This window comes from Fistularia commersonii, chromosome 6 (assembly GCF_037954325.1).
Source record: "Fistularia commersonii isolate RoL2024-O1a breed Wild chromosome 6, RoL_Fcom_v1.0, whole genome shotgun sequence".
Lineage (NCBI taxonomy): Eukaryota > Metazoa > Chordata > Actinopteri > Syngnathiformes > Fistulariidae > Fistularia > Fistularia commersonii.
In genome coordinates this window covers 20961130-20981794 of record NC_141289.1, presented here as the reverse complement: position 1 = coordinate 20981794, position 20665 = coordinate 20961130, and the positions used below count along the sequence as shown (strand labels likewise).

The following is a 20665-nucleotide window of genomic DNA, read 5'->3' as shown; positions in this document are numbered from 1 at the left end:
ACTTGTGTGAAATCATAGTGTCCACTCAGGAAGCAACACAGATTCATTTTGACTTGTTTTAAGGACATTACATCAAAGCTGGATCAGCCTGGACTTTGTTTTTACACTTTAATTTTGAGTGTGATTCCTAATCCAGACCTCCATGGGTTGATACAATTGATTTCCATTGACCATTTTTGTGTGATTTTGTTGTCAGCACATTCAACTGTGTAAAGAGCAAAGTATTTCATAAGAATATTTCATTCATTTAGACCTAGGATGTGTTTTTTAAGTGTTCCCTTTATTTTTTGGAGCAGTGTATATGCTTTTTTTTTCTCTGCATAAAACCAAATATGGGTTTTCCCCCATATTCTTCCCTCAGCCGCAGGGAACCTTCAATCTTTGTAGTTACAGTTAACAGTTAAGACAATTCATATTTCATTGTATTTCTTATTCTTCCTCCTTTCTTCTATTATCTATTACTGTTATGTTTTTTTACTTGAAACTCTGGCACAAGAATTTCCTTCGGGATAAATAAAGTTGTTCTCATCTCATGTCATCTCATATGGGGATATAGGAACACTTTTGAGTTTTAATTGTGAACTTCAGATTGCTACGGTCATTTGACCGCAGTGTATCAACATTTTTATCAAATAAGCATTTCCTGGCAAAAACTTGAAGGATTTTCCTGTATCTATAGTCCGGACAATCAGGATTTTGGGACGCTGAAATCAAGAATCTTCAGGAGACGCCTGCGGTGTCGGCTCAGGACGCCAGACATCTTTTTTCTCATGTAGTTCAAAAGTTCTAGTTTGTGAATAAACTGGTTCTGCTAGTGAGAACATCCTCTACACACTTGCCACGGACGCTAAACACGCAAAAGCTGCACCTCGTAAAGTAAGTAGAAATTCTCAAACTGTTGACCTTTTTAGTTTTGTCTGTCTGTCTCACAAACACACACCTCTACTCTGACTTTGTGAATAAAGCCCTGAACAACACGGCGCCCTACGTGGCAGACGAGGGGAAACACAATTCCACCCAGCAGATAGGACAATAAACACTTGGAATCTTGAATCTTAAAAGATGTAACGTTGAACGTGACCACGGCCGACGTCTAGACGGAGACACACCGCGGCGCTAGTGATATTTCTTTTTTATTTACCAAAGCATACAAAAAGGAACCCGCCGCGCACGTCCGACTGAGAACTTGACATCGCGACATGATGTGACGTCAGGCCAAAGCAGAAAACAAACGAAAGATTTTTAAGATATAAATAAACAACATGAAAATGGTGAGGCAGCAAATGCAGACTTTGATCGCGCTGCTGTGATTACAAAAATAAGTGACTGCAGGAAGTGAAAAACCTTAATCTGGTCTTTTACTGCAGATGGAAACATTCACAAGGAAGTAATAATTGTTCAAAAGTAAAAGTACACAGCAATGATGCTGAAACTCAAATGTTCGACATCTGTGATTACTGATCATCCAGAAGACACATTTTAGCTGGTTTTTCACTCGGGACGGCCCAGCTTTTTTCACAAAAATGTTAAAGCCATAACATGATCTTGAAATTTTCTTCAAATTTATACTTTTCCCAATGATTTTTTTTTTTTTTTTAAAGGACAATCGATCAAATGATTGCTGGTACTTGGGTTGTAAAAAGCTATAACGTCACTGTAAAACACGGCCGTAAAAAAAAAGAAACACAACAAAAGCAATCTCAATGAAAGCAAGGTTCCTCGCCTGAGCCACATCCAGGTTCCTCCTCATCAGATTATCCAGGCAAATACACTTTGATTCCTTTACTTTGGAAAAATAAAATACATAATCACTTCCCGGGACCCAACATGGCAGACGTCAACTCTCCCCGAAAGCGTGAGGGTTTGTCAGATGGAGGCCGACGGAACAAAACCACAGGCGGTTTGGTCACAGACGGCGGTGGAGACCGAGCAACACCTCCGTCACCCTGATCATCTCCAACTTCTCAAGCGCTGGGAAAAAAAAACAAAACAACAAAAGCGAGTCTTCTGTGCCCGATAGCTGAGCGTCAAAGCAGGAACTCGGAGCTTCACGGGGCAATCCTTGTGTTTTTAAACCACTTGGCACGGCGCCTTGATGTAAAGAAAGATTTCCCCGCTCCTTTAAAATGTACCTCCTCAGAATAAAAGGGATCTGATATTCATGATGGGTTTTCTTCAGACTCTCTGGCTTCCTCCCGCTATCGAAGCATGTGCAGCGGACAGACCGTCCACGGGAGTGAGTGTCTATTTGGCTCTGCGGCCCAGCGATTAACAGATGTTGATTAATTAAGAACTAAATAGCAATTGAAGCTTCTTTATCGGCAAACCCAGAAAAAACTACATTTTCCTTATCTCTAAGACACTTGATTTGTTTCACCTTGACTTGTTTGAAACAAGATTTTTTTAAAAAGAAAAGGCTCCAGGTTCAATAGTACTACGAGGTTACCGGTACATTTAGCTGAAAATGACCTTCGGTCCAAAGATCCCGTCGGAAAGGAAAGGAGTGTTTTCCGGCGCTGAGCACTCCATGACACCACCAGCGAAGCGATAGACGTGTGAGGGTTGGGATTAAAAATCAAAACCTCCAGTTCCTCTGCCGGGACGCAGGGGTTTGTGTCACCAGCGAGAACGAAAGGCGTGCGACGCGGCGGCACCGATCGCGGCGAGAAATAAAAGGATGGCTACCATCAGACCCGTGACATCACTGCCCTGTGCTTTCCTGTGGCGGCTCCCGTCTCCTCCCGAAGCCTTGCTCTATGGCTTTTACCCAGACGCTCTTTTAACTCCCCACAGATCTACACGCCGACCACCCCGCGGGGTGGCGAGCGCACCGCGGGGGCCGCCGCGTGGATCCCCGTCATGGCGTCAACGTCCCCGCCTACTTTTGCCCCCCCCCCCCCCTCCCTCCCCCCCGCCCCGCCCCAACACATGAGATGTGTAGCTGCTTGATGACTTCTGATAGAGGAAGACACAAAGAAAGGGGTCCGTGTCCCTGCTTGTTCCTCTCACCGGTCGCTGTTTCTCGCTCTGAGCGGCGAATCCCGGCTCAGAATACTGGCACGCGGAACGGCGGGCACACCATGTGGAAGCGAGGGATGGCCACGTGGAACACCTCTTTGTTATCTGAAAGGTAGAAGTGTGTGTCAGAACGCAGACTGAAATACAGGCCCTGCAAACTTTCACAAATATAAATGAGGACAAACTCCTTTGTAAGAAACAAACTCTTTCACAACAAAAGACTTGCGGACTAACTTTATGCTAAAAAAAAAAAAGAGAAGCAGAATGGAGACCTGAAGCTCCTTCACAAGGAAAGTCCCACAGCAGCTTTCCAATAAAGGAAAAAAGTTTCCTCAACAATTGAGGTTTTAATAATAATGGATATACTTGAGCAATATAAAGACCTCCAACACGTCCAGCTGCTTTACAATAAAGGCTTTTAAAAGAAATAGCCGGTCTCTTTCACATTACAAGCCAAAGGCCCGACTGATGGGAATTTCTCAATTTTCAATTTTCAACAATTTCCTTCGGGATAAATAAAGTTGTTCTTATTCTTATTCTCTAAAGCAGGGTCGGTGGCCCGCGGCTCTCTGATCCCTCTGACTTTTGAAAGTAATTTACGAGTTTTTAATTCAAATATATTTTAATTCACTCAGTTTATTTTTAGAGTGGCATCTTAAATTTGAAGAGTATGGCGATTTTAGACCCCATTTGTAACCCATCCCGCACTGCTCCAGTGTTCACGCACAGCAAATCTATGCTGCGCATGAAATAAAATCCAAGCTGAACAGTAAATAAAATAAATGTGTTTAATTTATTTACAGTTCAGCTTTGCTGTGCACGGCTGAGCTGAGCAGTGGCTTAGAGGGAACACAGTTTGTAACATATAAATAAATTGTGTTAAAATATTGTTATGGCTCTTGATAAGTGACTGCTCACGCCAGTTAAAAGGACGGCATTTTTGGTTTGTTTTCAGCTTTTTTTTTTCCATCATAAATACAAGGATTCAAATAGACGTTGAGTATTTTGCTGAAAAGCACTCTATCTATCTATAATCCTATTTATAACAATGTTTACACTCTTCTACCAGCACATACAGCGATCCCTCGCTATAACACGGTTTACTTTTCACGGTTTCGCTACTTCACGGATTTGCATGGCGCATTGTGTTCTGCATTCTGATTGGCTAAAAAGTCACTCCGCTTCTTCTCTACCTGTGCGTCAATAACGTTGCAGTTTAATATGTACACGTACGTAAAACAGCTTGGCAAATTTACATGACGTACGTGCAAATTCTCTTGCGATTTCGAGTTTCTCTAAAACCCATAATGTTGACAAAACGCTCTGGAGCGACAAAAGGGCCCAGAAGGCAGCGGAAGATGCTACCTATGGCAGATAAAGTTAAACTTCTGGACATGCTAAGGGAAGCTAAAAGCTATGCGGCTGTAGGTCGGCATTACGGAATGAATGAACCTTCCCTTCGTTCCATAAAGAAGGAAGAAAAAAACATAAGGCCGACAGCAGTGATAAGTTTTAATTAGGATGTATAATAATTGTAAAAAATAATAAAGGTTTCTACTTAACGGATTTTGCCTATCACGGGTTCTTTTCGGAACGTAACCCCCGTGAAAACAAGGGTTTACTGTATCCTAATGCACTGCGGACAACAAAGTAGGACTTTCACGTTTCTACACTGTACATGTGACAAACGCTTTGAATCCTGAAATAACCTTCAACCCAACATCTTTTTTTCAGGGATCAAAATGTTTTGCTGCATGCAGAAATGTCATTTTATTTTCTCTGTAGTTGTTCATTGAGTCAGAAAAAAATGCAACACATTTTGTTAATACATAGCATAAAGGCAAAAAAAAATTAAGTTCTATGTCACGTTAATTTATTTTAAATTTAATAAGGGTTGCGTGGCTCCCGGTGTTTTCTTTATTGTGGGGAAACAAATCCCAAAGGGTCTTTGAGAGGTAAAGCTTGCCGACCCCTAAGCTAAACAAATAAATAAATGAAGAGCTTTTGACAACGCAATAAAAATCCCTTACGGACAAAAACAGGCAGAATTCCTGTGAAGTTCTATCGGGCGGAGCAGGTCCAGCCTTACCCAGCCTGTGGAAGGTGTAGTGACCCTCCATGTACTCCGACGGTGTGGAGAAGGTGGTGCAGCTGGCGTACTCATGGACCTTCCCGGGTGTCATGACAGGAAACTCTCCTGTGCACGCAAACAAACACACACACACACACTCAGCAGCTTATCTTAAGCATATAGAGTGTAAGAGTGTGTGTGTGTGTGAGTGGAGGAGGGGTGATGCATACCGACCACGCCAGGACCCTGGACCTCCTCCACGTTGCCATCAGAGGTGGTGATCTTCCAGTAGCGGCTGTCCAACTGGCAGGCGGCGTCTGGCGAGGCGCTGCTGGCCATCTCTATCCTGGGGGTTGTGTGAGATGAAACAACCCTCCGGAAGTGTGTGTGTGTGTGTGTGTGTGTGTGTGTGTGTGTGTGTGGGGAGGGCGGTTGAGGCAGTGCAGGTACCTGATGCGGTAGGTGAAGAAGTAGTGCGGCGGATGGACCGACGAGAGCTCGGGCAGGAAGGAGGTAGAAACGGAGACGGTGATGTCACCGGTGGTGGTCACACAGCTCTTATCGTGAACATACCTGCGGGACCACAAGCGCACACACACACACCTTTTAGAAATGCTGTTTGATAACCACTTAAACGAGGAAATTGTCAGTGGCACCGATGTTACCTTTTGACCTGTGATTTTTTAACTATATTTACAAAACATTTGACTTTAAGACAACCTTTGTGTGTTTCCAGGTCACATCCATGATAATGTATCAAAATGACTTTACGACAACAACCCACATTCCTATATTTGACAGTTTTAGAGTTTTGATTATTATGCTCTTTATTTTATACATGTACACAGAGCGATCCCACCGGTAAGACCAAAGTGCTGGCTGACGACCTGAAAACGAAACCTGTTGAATCCAAATGCACGTCATGATACCACACGGCCCCTATTCCTCTTTGTCCTGAACATTTTCATAAGTTTACAGGCTGGGCTTATTCCTGGCCGCTTGCTGGTCACCAACCTGAAGATCTGGTCACGGATGATGGGGTATTCTCCCGTCACGACATTGTTGACATAGGTGGTGAACCACTCCAGGAAGCAGGAGCCTGGGACACACCAACAGTAGATTTAGCACGACGGCGTAACCGAGCAGCGACCAGAAGACGGGGGAGGGACGGACCTGTGATGAACATGTCAATGGCCGAAGGATCCTGAGCCGTCTGATCCTGAAACCAGGAAAAAGGAAAAATCGTTTTCAGCGCCTGCATGCATTTCTTTTATCAAGAAGTGATTCCTCCCGTTTAGGGTTTGCCCGTCGGTCGTTATCGGACGTCTTCATTGATTCCGACAAATTTCAAGATGGGCAACTTGAGGACGGCGGCGTGGCAGAGCTCACGGGGCAGGGGTAGAAGCTCTCCGAGTGGCGGCGACCCTCTCCGGACTCCAGAGCCATGTACTGGCTGAGGCCCGTGTGGAAGCAGAAGGTGAGCGGCAAGCAGCGTCTCATGCCCTTCCTCAGCTGGAAGCCGCCGGCCGCCGTCTCCACGTCCAGCAGCACCTCGGAGCGATAGTGGTTGGACAGGGACATGCTGCCCATCAGCCTGCGGACGCCAACACTGAGTCAGCCGGTCGCAGACGGACACGCCCGCGGCCCCACCCACGGACGGACGGACGGACGGACGGACGTACCCTGGTATCACCAGCTTCTGGCCGTTGTGGATGCGGTACGAGCAGCGGTAGTCCTCCGGCAGCTTGCAGCCGATCTGAGCCTCGATGTCGCTCAGCTCCGCCTCGGTTGCGCCATCTGGAGGACAACACATGTCCTGATTGACTTTGGCCGGCGCCGCTTTTGGACCGCGAGAGGTTACGGTCCTGAACCAATGACTCGAACACAACGGGTCTGAAATCTGAACAAACTAATCAAACAATATTTCTTTAAAAGGAAAATACAGTCAACTACTATCTTGCACATTTTATTACAACTCAGGTTTATTCTTGGTTTGCAGCAGAAACAGCATTCTAAACGCCAGCGAGGATTGTGTCTCCCTCTAATTGTAAATAAGATTAACTCTAACCTCCGCTGAGCTTTTTGCTCTTGACGTTTCTGTAACGTGCGGAAAAACCGAAGCTCGACTGGGAGGAAACGCCCTTCTGATTATCCTGGGATTCCTCTGGCACTCGGATCTAAATTCACGTCCAAACTATTAACGCCAGCTGAAGCAAGAGACTCAGCATTCTTGCGACACCGAACGTTAACGCGGCTAAAGTAAAGAGGCCCTCGGGCGGTTACAGGAAATGTTTAGCTGAAGCCTGAACTGTGTCCCCTCCTTTTCTACTGATCCCGACTGCACCGAATCCATTGCCTTTTAACATGAAGTGGTTGTGGACCTTTGAGAGAGGCGATGATACGGGGGCACCTCTGCTGCAGGAAGCTCTTAAGCTGCTCCCAAGATCTCTTCAGCACCGGGTAGTACTGGATGTAGTGTCCCAGGTCCTTGTACTGCTGCTGGAACAGACTGAACCAGGACAGCCCCGCCTGCTGCCGATCGGCGCTGCGCACAAACAAACGTACACGGGTCAACGCTCGGGACGGTCAGGCGAGGACATGGTTCCACTGACGTTGTGGACGGCGGCTCACTCTGTTAGCAGCCAGTGGTGGGAGCAGTGCGTCCTCCACAGCAGGTTGTGTTTGGACAACTCGTTCAGCCGCCGACAGACGTAACTGCAGCTGCGGAGACACACACACGCCAGCGCGTCAATTCATATTCAATATTCAAGCTAATCAGTGAGAAGGAAATTGACCAATGAATTGCAGAATTGGAAACACGGCAACTCCATTCAAGGGTTGGTGAAAATAAGAAGCACAAAAATTAGAAGTTGGAAAAAGGAGGTGGAATATTGAGTTCCACGCACATATTCAACTTCGATGTGTAATAGTAGAACGAGTGAGGAAGTGAAAATATTAAATAGAATAGCATAAACACTTCATGGGGCCAGTTCCTTTGCTGGTGGTCTGACTGACATTAGAATAACACTAGAAGATCAACATACGTTCCATTCATACCAAACCAGCCTCGTCACTTCACAAATACAACACAACTTACAATAACAAGCGACAATTTTTGTCACATCGTAGTTTTCCCCCCTTTATGGACGTTTATTTCATGTCTAATAATCTAGGGAATATTAATGTTAGCCCCAGTTCACATCATAAAACTATTCCCTGGGATGATGTAACATTTCAGTTGACGCTCCGCAGTAATAAGAAGATGTTAGCAAAGTCACGATCAGAGGTGCTTTACTCATCCCAGAGGAAATAGTGATATCAGTGGCTCCATAAATAGAAGTAAGAGGAATGAAAATGAAATCTTCTTCTTCCCCCTTTCGGCCTCCTTCAGGGTTCCCAGCGAACCAACCTTCTCCATCTAACCCTGTTCACCCATTCACATGTCATGTCCTGACTCAATCCTTGTTGGTCCCAGCCTGCAAGCATCCTGACAATTTTTGTTGATTTATTTTATTCTTGTCATTGCTATTGTCACTCTTCTAATGTTGACATGAGTTTTGACTGCGTATTTTTCACCCTAACTGCTCCAGTCTGTAGTCCATTCTTATCCCTGATGTTGTTCTCCCTGCTGTCTCTTTATTCATGGATGTCTTTGCTATTTTCTGTCTTCTAACAGCCTCTCTGTTTATACTTATATTCAGATTTATTTTTGACACTATAACCGTTATGCTGCTGAGACAAGAGTTTCCCCATTGGGGATCAATACATTTTAACTTATGGTGTCTTATTCTCTGGATCCTCCTCTCTCACACCAACTACCTTCATATCCTCTCTCACGACGTCCATAAATCTTCTCCTTGGTCTTCCTCAAGACCTCCAACCTGGCAGCTCTAACCCAAGCATCCCTCCTCTGTCAGTGACCCAACCATCTCCGTCTGGCTTCTCTGACCTTCTCTCCTCTGTCCCTCTGATGGACTCATTCCTGATCCTCTCCATCCTGGTTGCTCCAAAAGAGAACCTCAATGTCTTCATCTCTGCCACCTCCAGCTGTGCCTCCTGTCTTTTCTTCAATGCCACTGCCTCCAAACCAAACACCAGCGATGCTCTCATCACTTTTTCTACACCTTTCCTTTCATTCTGGCTGATATTCTTTTATATCTCACATCAACCCTGACACTTTTCTCCAGCCGTTCCAACCTGCTTGAACCTGTTTCTTCACCCACACTCTCCATTGCTCTGGACTGTTGACCCCAAGTACTTGAAATCCTCAACCACCACTCTCTGGAGTCTCAAAGTACTTGGGTTCCTCTCATTCAGACACAAATATTCTGTCTGGCTGCAACCAACCTTTATTCCTCTCCTTTCCAGAGCATACCTCCACCTCTCGAGATTTTCCTTCACCTGCTCCCTGCTCTCACTACAGATAACAATGTCATCTGCAAACATCATGGTCCATGGAGATTCCTGTCTAACCTCATCCATCAGCCTGTCCATCACCACTGCAAACAAGAAGGGTCTCAGAGCTGATCCCTGATGGAGTCCAACCTCCACCTTGAACTTCTCTGTTACCCCTACAGCACACCGTACCAGTGTCTCACAGCTAGCATACATGTCCTGCACCAGTCGTACACAGGTCAAGGCCACTCCAGATTTCCTCACACAATACCAGAGCTCCTCTCTCTGCGCCCTGTCAAATGCTTTTCTAGGTTTACAAAAACATAATGCAGCTCCCTCTGGCCTTCTCTGTACTTCTCTATCAGCATTCTCAACACAAATACTGCATCTGTAGTACTCTTCCTAGGCATGAAGCCATACTGCAGCTCACAAATGCTGACTTCTACTCTCAGTCTCTCACTTCATTGTGTGGCTCATCAACTTTATCCCTCTACAATTACTGCAATCTCCCTTATTTTCAAAATTGGGCAACATTTCTTCTCCATTCATCAGGCATCTTCTCACATTTTAAGAGCCTGCTGAATAATCTAGTCTGAAACTCTACCGCTGCCTCTCCTAGACAGTTCCAGACCTCCAGAGGTATTTCTTCAGGATGAACTACCTTTTCATTCTTCATCCTCTCCAATACCTTTCTCCCTTCACTTTTACTAATCTCTGTTAGTTTGTAGTCCACACTAGTTACTTCCTTTCGCCCTCCCTCACTTTCATTTTCCTCATTCACCAGCTCTTCAAAGTACTCTTTCCATCTTCCCATCATCCTTCTAGCATCTGTCAATACATTTCGCTCTCAATCCTTAATCACCTGGACCTGTTGCCCATCTTTTCCATCTTTATCTCTCTGTTTCGCCAATCTGTATAGATCATTCTCTCCCTCCTTACTGTCCAACCGAGCATACAAGTCATCTTACACCCTTTGTTTGGCCTTTGCTACCTCTATCTTTACCTTATGTTGTATCTCCCTGAACTCCTGTCTGTGCTCTTCAGTCCTCTCAGTATCCCACTTATTCTTTGCTAAGCCCTTACTCTGTATAAACTCCTGCACTTCTTTATTCCACCACCAAATCTCCTCATCTACTTTCCTTCCAGATGATACACCAAGTACTCTCCTACCCGTCTCCCTGATAACATGGTGATGAAGAATGCCTTTTCCAGCATGATGGAGCACCTTGCCATAAAGCAAAGGTCATAACAAAATGGCTTAGGGAACAACACATCAAGATTTTGGGTCCTTGGCCAGGAAACTCTCCAGATCTTAATCCCATTGAGAACTTGTGGTCAATCCTCAAGGGGTGGGTGGACAATCAAAAACCCACAAATTCTGACAAACTCCAAGCATTGATAACGCACGAATGGACGGCCATCACTCGGGATTTGGTTCAGAAGTAGATTGACAGCATCCAAGGGAGAATTGCAGAGATCTTGAAAAAGAAGGGTCAACACTGCAAATATTGACCTATTGCATGTAATTCTCAATAAAAACTTTTGATACTTGTGAAATGCTTCTAATTGTATGTCATTATACCATAGAAACATCTGGCAAACACCTAAAAACCCTGAGGAAACAGACTTTGAGAAGATGTAATATTTGTGTCAAACTTTTGGCCATGTCAGTATATGTGTATATATATATATATATATATATATATATATATATATATATGTATATGTCTTTTTTTTTTTTTTTTTTTACATTGTGCAGTAGTTTATTTTGAAAGGCAGGGCTCCGCGATCGCCCCGTGTTGCCTTTGCGATCGACCAGTAGATCGGGATCGACGTGTTGGCCGCCCCTGACCTGGAGTCTATCTCGACGCCTCCCTGAAAACCATACAACACTCCTCCCTTTCAGCTTCCACCACTTCATCCTCTGCTGTGCCTTTTGTCCTCTTTATCTTTCTTGTCACCAAACTATCCTTCAAAGCACCATCCAATGCTGTCTCACCTACAACTACTTTGCAGCCACAGATCTCCTTCTCCTTGTCTACACCAGATGTAGTGTCTACCTGCGGGCTCCTACCTCCACAGCCATTTCCATCCTTTTTGCAAAGTCTAGCACCATCTGTTCCTCTGCGGTCCTATCCTGGAGACCAAACCCACTCATCACTTCTTCACCACCTCTGCACCAACGTGTCCACTGAGGTCTCCACCAATGACCGCCCTCTCGCCTCTGGGGATATTCTGCATCACTTCATCTCACTCATTCCAAGAACTTCTCCTTCTCTAACTCACATCCCACTTGCTGGGCATTGACACTAACAACATTGACCTCCACACCTTCAATTTCCAGTTTCAGATTCATCAGTCTGACACTCTTTGCACCTCCAGAACTCCCTGCAAACTTGTCCTTCAGAATAACTGCTACTCCATTTCTCTTTCTGTCAGTAACATGATGGTACAAGTTATAATCTTCTCCTGAACTTCCAGTCTTGACACCTTTCCACCTGATCTCCTGGACACACAGCATATCCACCTTCCTTCTCTGCATCATGCCCACCAACTCTCTGGCTTTACCAGTCATCGTCCTGATATCCAAAGTCCACACTCTCAGTCCCAGATTCTTGCTTTTCCTCGTCTGTTTCCTTTCCTTCTTCCACCCACAATAGCCCAATGTCCATCGGTACCCTGTAGGTCATCGGCACCGCTGGCGGTCGTTGTGAAGCCGGGCCTGCACCGATCCAGTATGAGGTTTGTAGATTCGATTGGTATATTTGTTTTTATGCTGGATGTCCTTTGTGACACAACCCTCTGTATTTATCCAGACCGGCTCACTGAGACACTGTCCTGAGCCCCCCCTGCCTCAGGCTGCGTAAAGGTACTGAAATACAACTAGTGTCAAGTATAAAGATAATAAAACACACGTGTGTCAAGATTCAAGATAAAGAAGTTTAAAGAGCAAAATACAACCACATGAAAAGTGAGATGAGAGGAGTTCGACCTTATAAAAACACGCAAAGATAACTCACTGACACCTAAACTGGTGATTTTCCAATCCGTAGCAGAGTCACAAGTCATCACTCTAGTAACGGGACACTTAAAATGTGTTCTTTAGCACGTCAATGTTGTGCAAGCAGGCAGCAGGTTGATTTTATCATGTTTAGGCAGTTTGTATCCGGCCCTCTGGTCGTGACCTGCCGTGTTTAAGTACGACGTAATCCCATTTACACATTCAATAAAACGACGTCTATTACTTTTCCAACACTTGCTGTCAGACGAACACAATACGTTAGCTTTGAGCTAAGCTAACGACTGCTCGAAAACATTACGCGTGTGAAGCTTGTATAACTTAATTCCTGTGTGCAGCGTCTTTGGCCGCCGGCGCTGATGTTTATCTGACTGCGTCACTAAACGCGCAGCAAAAAGCCTCCTTGCAACTTTTACTTCAGGAATGTTCTCTGTTGTTGTTGTGTTGTTGTTGTTGTTGTTAGCCGACCGCTAGCACGGCCGCAAGCTAGTCTACTCGCAGGATGATTTATGAAATTAAAGGTTACTTAGCAGTTTGAAAAGAATGTCTTTCGGTGTAGGATACGTACTGGATAAGGTCCCTGAAGTCCAGGAAGGATAAGATGTGCAGCAGCGGGTCTGACGGGAGCTGATCCATACTCATCTCTGCGGCCATTGTTAGCGAGCCGTCTTACTCGTCTGACTCATAAGCGACGCGAGGGACGCGAGCGCCATCTAGCGGACAGGTGCCGGACAGCTAGCTGCTATGCTACATACACAGGGATAGATAGATAGATAGATAGATAGATAGATAGATAGATAGATAGATAGATAGATAGATAGATAGATAGATGGATGGATGGATGGATGGATGGATGGATGGATGGATGGATGGATGGATAGAGAGAGAGAGAGAGAGAGAGAGAGAGAGAGAGATAGATAGATAGATAGATAGATAGATAGATAGATAGATAGATAGATAGATAGATAGATAGATAGGATCTAATTTCAGGTTGTTCATGTCTCCTGTACTTCTGTGTTTGTCTTCTGTACGAGTCATGAGTCATCGCCAAAGTTTCTAGAGTGTGTTTGAAAGTACAATCCCTCTGGTGCAACCTGGCCTCGGTATCTGGAAACAAATATTTGCTGCTGAATCAGTCAGCCGTTGAATCAATAGAAATCCAGGGCTGCGGCGGTTCTCTTAAAGCCTTCATTTCTCTATCGATCGTGCTTCCTCCTCCAGACGAGCGTCCATGTGGGTGCGAAGGCTGGGCAGGTGACAGTCGCCATCGGCGGGTCGCACGCTGTTTGCCAGTGCGTCGTCTTTTTCAACAGGAACAAAAGTTCATCCGGTCAACGAGTGGGGCCGGGACTGAGGTTCTGTCGCTGACGAGGCGGCAAAGGACTGAAATACAGCCACGTTTAACCCCCAATTAAACCCAGACACATTTCTAACATTAGATCAACCTCTGACCGCAGGAGGAATGGCAGAGTTGCAGGTCTGCAGGTCTGCAGGTCGTCATCATCATCACCTTGTTTTGTTTGGAAGGACGTCATCAGTCTAATAACATCATTCGACGTCTTGTTGTTATTATCCGATTATCTGGTCACAGCTGGTCAGTCCCATGTAACGCATCTAAATGGATCAGATCAAGTAAGACAAATCTAAAGGGAATGTGGTTAGACACCGCCATGGCACGGTGGTTAGTGTGGTCAGCGGCCGGTTAGCGGCCAGACTCTGGAAGAAGCCTTTCTGTGTGAAGCCCAGTGTGTGTGTGGGCTTTCCTTGGTTGCTCCCGTTTCCTCCCAGGGTGCAAAAAGAAGCGTTGGGTTCGATGAAGACCCTACATGCCAAGACATGTGAACGAAGGAGTGGATGGTTTTGTCTGCCGGCTGTTCCGGGTTGTTCTCCGCCTCTCGCAGCTGCGGCATAAACCTGATTTTTGAATCCTAGCCAGTATTTCAGGTTCCAATAAAACCGACCAGATGTTATAGCAGACGTGAAGAGATGTTACGAGTGAATCTGTGAGAGGAATCCAGCACACCTCATTAGTTAGAACCATGATCATACTACTATCATGGAAAAGAACTACTGTAAAAGAGGATATCAGCCGGGACCCGATATATATAGGATTATGACAAGATGTAACGTTAAATCGGATATCGGCCGACGTCAAATAACACGATTCTCATTGAGGGGACTTAAATGAGCTTATGGCAAAGTCTAATAAAAGGAATCAGATGAAATGATATGTGTCATCAGCAGGGTCAGTCAAGGTGGACATGTGTGCAATGTACGTTACAAACACATCGGCCGCTTTAACAATGTTATTGAGTAATACTTTGACCTTTTGGTAAACAATCTTTCCCAGCAGGGATGTAGCAGGAACCCAAAAGAGACAGAGGGACAGACTGAAAGAAGAGTCTGCTGATTTTGGTGCGGAGGTTTGAGAAGGTCTGGATCATGGAGGGTCCCGCAGTTTTAATCCTTCTGCTGCTGCTGCACGGCAGCCTGGCCGATGACGGTAGGTCCTCCTGCATTTCTTCTCACTGTCCACGGCAAAGCTAACGCGCTGGCTAAAATACCGACGGTCCGAAAATGGGGTTTGGGTTTGGTATTTTGGTATTTTAATCGTATTTTTAATCGTGTATTGATTGTAGCACAGGCCTAAATGAAGGCGACGCGTAAACGACCGTCCCTCATAACCAAATAGAATCACGAAACAAAAACACCATGTGGAAAAAAAGGACACAAATGAGGTAAAGGTACACAAATTGCGCTTCAAGTGATGTTTGCATTTAAAAGGAGGAACAAGAAATACATCGCACGACTAGACCGATAAACAAAAAAACAATCCGAAGCGTCTACGGGCTTCGGTCTGAGCTCAGGATGCTGCTGTGGAAATGTTATTTTTAGTTTATGCGCCGAAATTAAAGTGTAGATTTCCATGCGTAGTTTTCCTGGGCAGCCAGCGGGCCTCGCAGGTTCTGCTCCGAAGCCGACGAGCCAATTATCTGTTTGAGGAGGTGAAACCGGGTAAGTTACCTGCTCGGGAGAGCGAACCGAGCCCCGGCCATTCCAAACATCTGACACTTTGAATGACACCGAACAGGAAACCTGGAGAGGGAATGTATTGAGGAAATTTGCGACACCGAGGAAGCCCGGGAGGTCTTTGAGCAGACAAAAGAAACTGAAGCCTTCTGGACTCAATACCTCGGTAATGTGGAAAAAGTCGGCGTGTCGACCGCTATCGTTCTGAAATGTGACCGTGGCCGCTTGGACAGACGTGATTTCGCTAAATACATACAATTTGTGCGATTTCGGCTTCTTGCTAACGATTCCCCATTTTACGGTCTGGTATTTAATTAATTGGTCATTTTCCAAATTCTCCGCACAACTGAGATGATTCTGTTGTGAATTTTTCTTTTAATTCGATACGGACCGCAAACAAGTCCAGAGTCCAAAGCGGCCGACACACAGAAACTCGAGTACACAAACATTTGACTGTCACCTGTCTGTCCATGTCCATCTGCTCGCCCTCCAACGTGACCCCACAAGACTGTAAAGGGACTAAAATGGAGAGAAAACAAGAAAATATCAACTTGATTAGAAGCTGTATAGAAGGTAAATCTAAACTAAAAGATGTTGCAAAGTTGATATGATTAAGTACACACACTGACTAGTATGTGTGTGTGCGTGTTCAGGTCATTGTATCATCGGTCAAGGAGTGAACTACAGGGGAAACGTCAACATCACCGTATCGGGGAAAATGTGTCAGCAATGGAGTCAGAACTACCCGCATCCCATTATAAGGCAAATATCCCATCGTTTCCTCGGTCAAATGAAGTAAAGGCGACTTTGCTCACTGGCTGTCGCTCCGTCTCAGAGAGTACAACGCCAGTGAGCCTAGAAGCAGCCTGAACGAGAACTTCTGTCGGAACCCCGACGGCCATCCAGACGGACCCTGGTGTTACACCCGGGACCCAATGGTCCAGAAGGAGTCCTGCAGAGTCCCCGTATGTGGCAAGTATCTTCCAGACGTCTCGGGAAAGGACACCGGGAATTAAGGTTTGAAGGTTCTCGTCCGAGCGAGTGCTTAAACTGTCAAACTGTGACGGACCGACGCTCGGACCGACGCTGACCAATCGGTCGGTGTTTTAGCGAGGTGTGGGTGATAATGCTAATGTGAGTTTGTGAGTTAGCAACCACTCGTTGGCAAGCGCTTCACATTCTTGTGAAAACATACCTCTTCACCAAGCACTACCCAACTAGCCGCACTTACCCCCCCACCCAACCCCCTTCGGAAAAGAAAAATGAACGATGAAATGAATGTACGCATGTATATGGTTCTGAGACGGCTACTTGGTTAAGTGGTCACTTCTGACTTCCGGCTACTCGCACTCGGATCTTCGGTGACTGACTTGCACTTTTTGTAAGTCGCTTTGGATAAAAGCGTCAGCCAAATGACTGCATAGTCATGGCCAAAAGTTTTGACAATGACACTTTCACAAAGTCTGTTCCTTCAGGGTTTTTTAGGTGTTTGCCAGATGTTTCTATGGTTGAGTCATCTCAAAACTTTTGGCCATGACTGTAATGTAATAGTTTATCGGGATTGCGCTTAAGTGACCGGAGAACGCGACAGTCTTGCTCAGTCCGTCTTCAGTTAGAGGTAATTTATATTTCCAGAACGTTCTCGCCTCAACGTAGGAAAATTGAAACTTGGGGTGAAGCTGTGAAGTGACATTGAAGTTTCGAACCATGAGGCGCTTTCCAGTGGTGTTTCGGCGCTCTTCAAACATGTCCACAGATAATAGGCCGCATAAAGACATTTCCATTAGCCTTGGGTGTGTGTTGTGCTCTTAAGGTGAGGACTTCACCCCGCCTACTTTGGCCCCAGAACCAGTCGTAACAGGCGAATGCTTACCAAACCACGGTTTGGAGTACGACGGTGACCTCAACGTCACCATCGGTGGCCACGTCTGTCTCCCGTGGTCATCACCCGAAGTCAAAATCCACAGCCAGGACAAGGACTTTATCCCTCAGTACCAACTTTCGGAGAACAAGTGCCGGAACCCGGACAACGATCAAGAGGGCCCCTGGTGCTACGTGAACATCAACGGGAACGTGACGATGGACTACTGCGATCTGGACGTGTGCGGTAAGTTCAAGAGCCTGCAATCCGCTGATATGAAGGACCTTGCGCCGCCGCCTATCGCTGTCTGACCTCTTACCATTACCCCGTCGTCTCCTAGAGGACAAGCTGTTCGACGTCGATGACATGTTTCAAGAGACCGGAGCTCAGGAACGTTCTGTTTTGGGGCCTAAGAAGAAGCTCTTCTTCGAACCTCGCTCCTTCGGAGAAGGAGAGTCTGGTACGGCCTTCTGAGTCGGCAGTGAACCTCATCTTACAAGTTTGACACTGGAGGCACCGTCGCAAACATTGGTTGACTCGCCAAATTATGCCTCAATCACAACCAGAGCACAAAATGGAGAACGGACCGGTTGACTAGTGAAGGTACTGATTCGTTTTTTTCCATTCCAGACTGTGGACAACGTCCGTTGTTTGAGAGAGCGGGCAAGAAAGACGAAAAGGAGGACAGTCTGGTCGAGTCATTCAACCAACGTATTGTCGGGGGAGACGAAGTGGAAGTCGGTTCGGCTCCATGGTAACCGCATGAACGAAAAGATGGCGTAACCACACCGGCGATATCAAATTTAGCTATTTCGGTTCATTGTGTGTACATTTCCAAAAATGCAGTTTCACCAGCAGCATTGTGGGATCTGATGCTTTTATCATTATTATTATTATTATTATTATTATTACGCTGTCCATCATGACCGTGGCACTCACGGTGTGCATGGTATCTTCTTGTCCTCCAGGCAGGTGATGCTGTTCAAGCGCAGACCACAGGAATTACTCTGCGGCGCCAGTCTGGTCAGCAACCGCTGGGTCTTGACGGCAGCTCACTGCATACTCTACCCTCCCTGGAAAAAGAACTTCACTCAGGACGACATCCTGGTTCGCCTCGGGAAACACTACAGGGCCACGTAAGACTGGCCCGTCCTCGTGTTGTCACCACAGCCGGGCCAAACAAAAACTTGTCCGATCCTTTTCTACAGATACGAAAAGAATTTGGAGAAGATCGTAGGCATCGACCAAATCATTATCCACCCGAAGTACACCTGGACGGGGATGCTGAACCGTGATATCGCGCTGTTGAGAATGGGGCGCCCCATCGACTTCAGCGACAGGATTCATCCCATCTGCCTCCCGGACAAGAAGGTGGCAAAGATGTAAGGATGAAATGGTCGGCAGAAGCGCCGAGGAAAAAGACTTCATCTGCATGCGTGGGAATTCCAACCCCATTCCCATCAATGACTTAGCGAATCGTGGAAAAGAGGTTCAAATACCCTTAAAAACGTCAACCTCGTTCCACCCCAGTGTGTGCACGTTTGTTTTTTTCCAGCACTTTCATTTTGAGGTAACAAATAGCTGGTGGAAAGTCTGTCCTATTTGCTGTTGTTGCAAATTTACAGAACAAAAATCCATTAAAAAAAGCGTCTGCAAGATATTTCTTGCATTTCTAACCCATTTACTTGACATGACTGAAATGTATTTAAAAGTTTATTGAATTGTTTCTTTCAGTTAAATTGTCAGTATTTATTTGTGCATGTGAATTTTCAAGCCTATTAACTTTCCCGGTCATCCACGAAAATGACTTTTGTTTATGAATGTATTTAGATGTGCTAATTTCCATACTTAAATAGCGCGCCGGCTCCTGTGTTCCTTCATTTCTGCAGGCTGATGGTGGATGGACACCAAGGTCGCATCACCGGATGGGGGAACCTGAAGGAAACCTGGTCCGCCGGTTCGCGGAACTTACCGACCTCCCTGCAGCAGATCCAGCTCCCCATCGTGGACCAGGACACCTGCCGGAGCTCCACCACTATCCGCATCACCGACAACATGTTCTGCGCGGGACACAAACCCGAGACCGGATTGCATGGCGACGCCTGCGAGGGCGACAGCGGCGGCCCGTTTGTGATGAAGGTGCGCCCGCATCCACAGGCCCCCTTTTTCAGAAACCCATTTTTATCGTCTGATCTCTCAACCTTCGCCCCGTGTTTGTGTTCAGCTGCCGTCAGAAAACCGCTGGTACCAGGTAGGCATCGTGTCGTGGGGTGAGGGATGCGACCGCGACGGCAAATATGGATTCTACACGCATCTGTTCCGGATGAGCCGCTGGATGAGGAAGGCCATCGACCAGAACTAGACGGACCGACGGAGCCGGCGCTGCCAACTGAACCACCCCAACACCCGCCGTGGTGTAAAAACACAGCTCACTGAGTACCAACTATGCCAATAAATCACGTCGATGCCAAAAAAGACATGTTTGGTTTGCTTTGAAAAGGGGACAATGAATGACTCATTTGACACCAGCGAAGAATCGATACCATTTTCTAACGTCCGTATATTACGTGAAACTATGAATACATTCTCGCAAAAATGAACAGCGCTCTTCCGCCTTGCAGTTTCCAAAGACGGGTTGCGTTCAGCCATTTACACCCAGCAACTATACTGGGAGTAAGTGGGGGGCCGGTGCCTGGCCCAAGGACACCCGCGTCTGCAAACATGACCCGGGAATCAAACGGCAGGGATGCACGTTCTGCCAGCTGAGCCACGGCCACATGCCAATGTTCTGATAAAAAACATAGGACTGTTTCAACATGTTCTACCCTCAAAGGGAAAGCCTTGGATCAGTATATTCTGATGGGTAAAATGGCAAACCTGATGTACACTCTTTAAATCATTCTTATCATCTACAAGGCTTTTTTTAGTCAAATGAACAATAAGCTAGAAAAATGCTTCAACATATAAAAAATATGGCAATAATTGGATTTCTGGCCCTTTGCTTTAAGCTTCTCTATATCAAAAAGTAAAGGTGAGAAGCATGGAGACAAGCTGTTGTATGCACAAATATACACATATACAAATATACATATAATTTGTTTAGTTTCATTTTTTTGTTCTATTTTACATACTAATATTTCATTTCCTTTTTTTTCAATTTCACATACTAATATTTTTTTCCATTTTACATGCTAATATTGGTTAGTTTCTTTTTTTGCTCTATTTTACAAACTAATATTTCATTTCCTTTTTTTTTCAATTTTACGTACTA

General features: G+C 45.7%; 2 protein-coding genes across 3 annotated transcripts; one reads left to right on the top strand and one right to left on the bottom strand.

Annotated features, from left to right (window-relative positions):
* Positions 1-1698: 1698 nt before the first annotated feature.
* fbxo3 (F-box protein 3) lies at positions 1699-13182 on the bottom strand. Its single transcript, XM_086148671.1, has 11 exons — positions 13072-13182; positions 7721-7810; positions 7471-7634; positions 6772-6886; positions 6479-6683; positions 6263-6308; positions 6104-6188; positions 5540-5662; positions 5320-5435; positions 5108-5215; positions 1699-3123 (listed from the first exon to the last, which is right to left on the bottom strand). Exons 1-11 carry the CDS (start codon positions 13155-13157, stop codon positions 3047-3049), a joined length of 1215 nt encoding a protein of 404 aa, XP_086004797.1. The 5' UTR covers positions 13158-13182; the 3' UTR covers positions 1699-3046.
* A 1657-nt stretch (positions 13183-14839) lies between these two features.
* Positions 14840-19869, top strand: f2 (coagulation factor II (thrombin)). Of its 2 annotated transcripts, XM_086148666.1 has the most exons (13): positions 14840-15006; positions 15438-15518; positions 15595-15699; positions 16041-16106; positions 16187-16295; positions 16369-16505; positions 17347-17640; positions 17735-17854; positions 18025-18148; positions 18363-18530; positions 18603-18776; positions 19284-19533; positions 19619-19869. In XM_086148666.1, exons 1-13 carry the CDS (start codon positions 14946-14948, stop codon positions 19754-19756), a joined length of 1827 nt encoding a protein of 608 aa, XP_086004792.1. In that variant the 5' UTR covers positions 14840-14945; the 3' UTR covers positions 19757-19869. The 2 variants fall into 2 exon arrangements, with proteins under 2 accessions (XP_086004792.1, XP_086004793.1); XM_086148667.1 differs by lacking the exons at positions 15438-15518; positions 15595-15699; positions 16041-16106; positions 16187-16295; positions 16369-16505 and having other exon boundaries at positions 14871-15006.
* Positions 19870-20665: the final 796 nt, after the last annotated feature.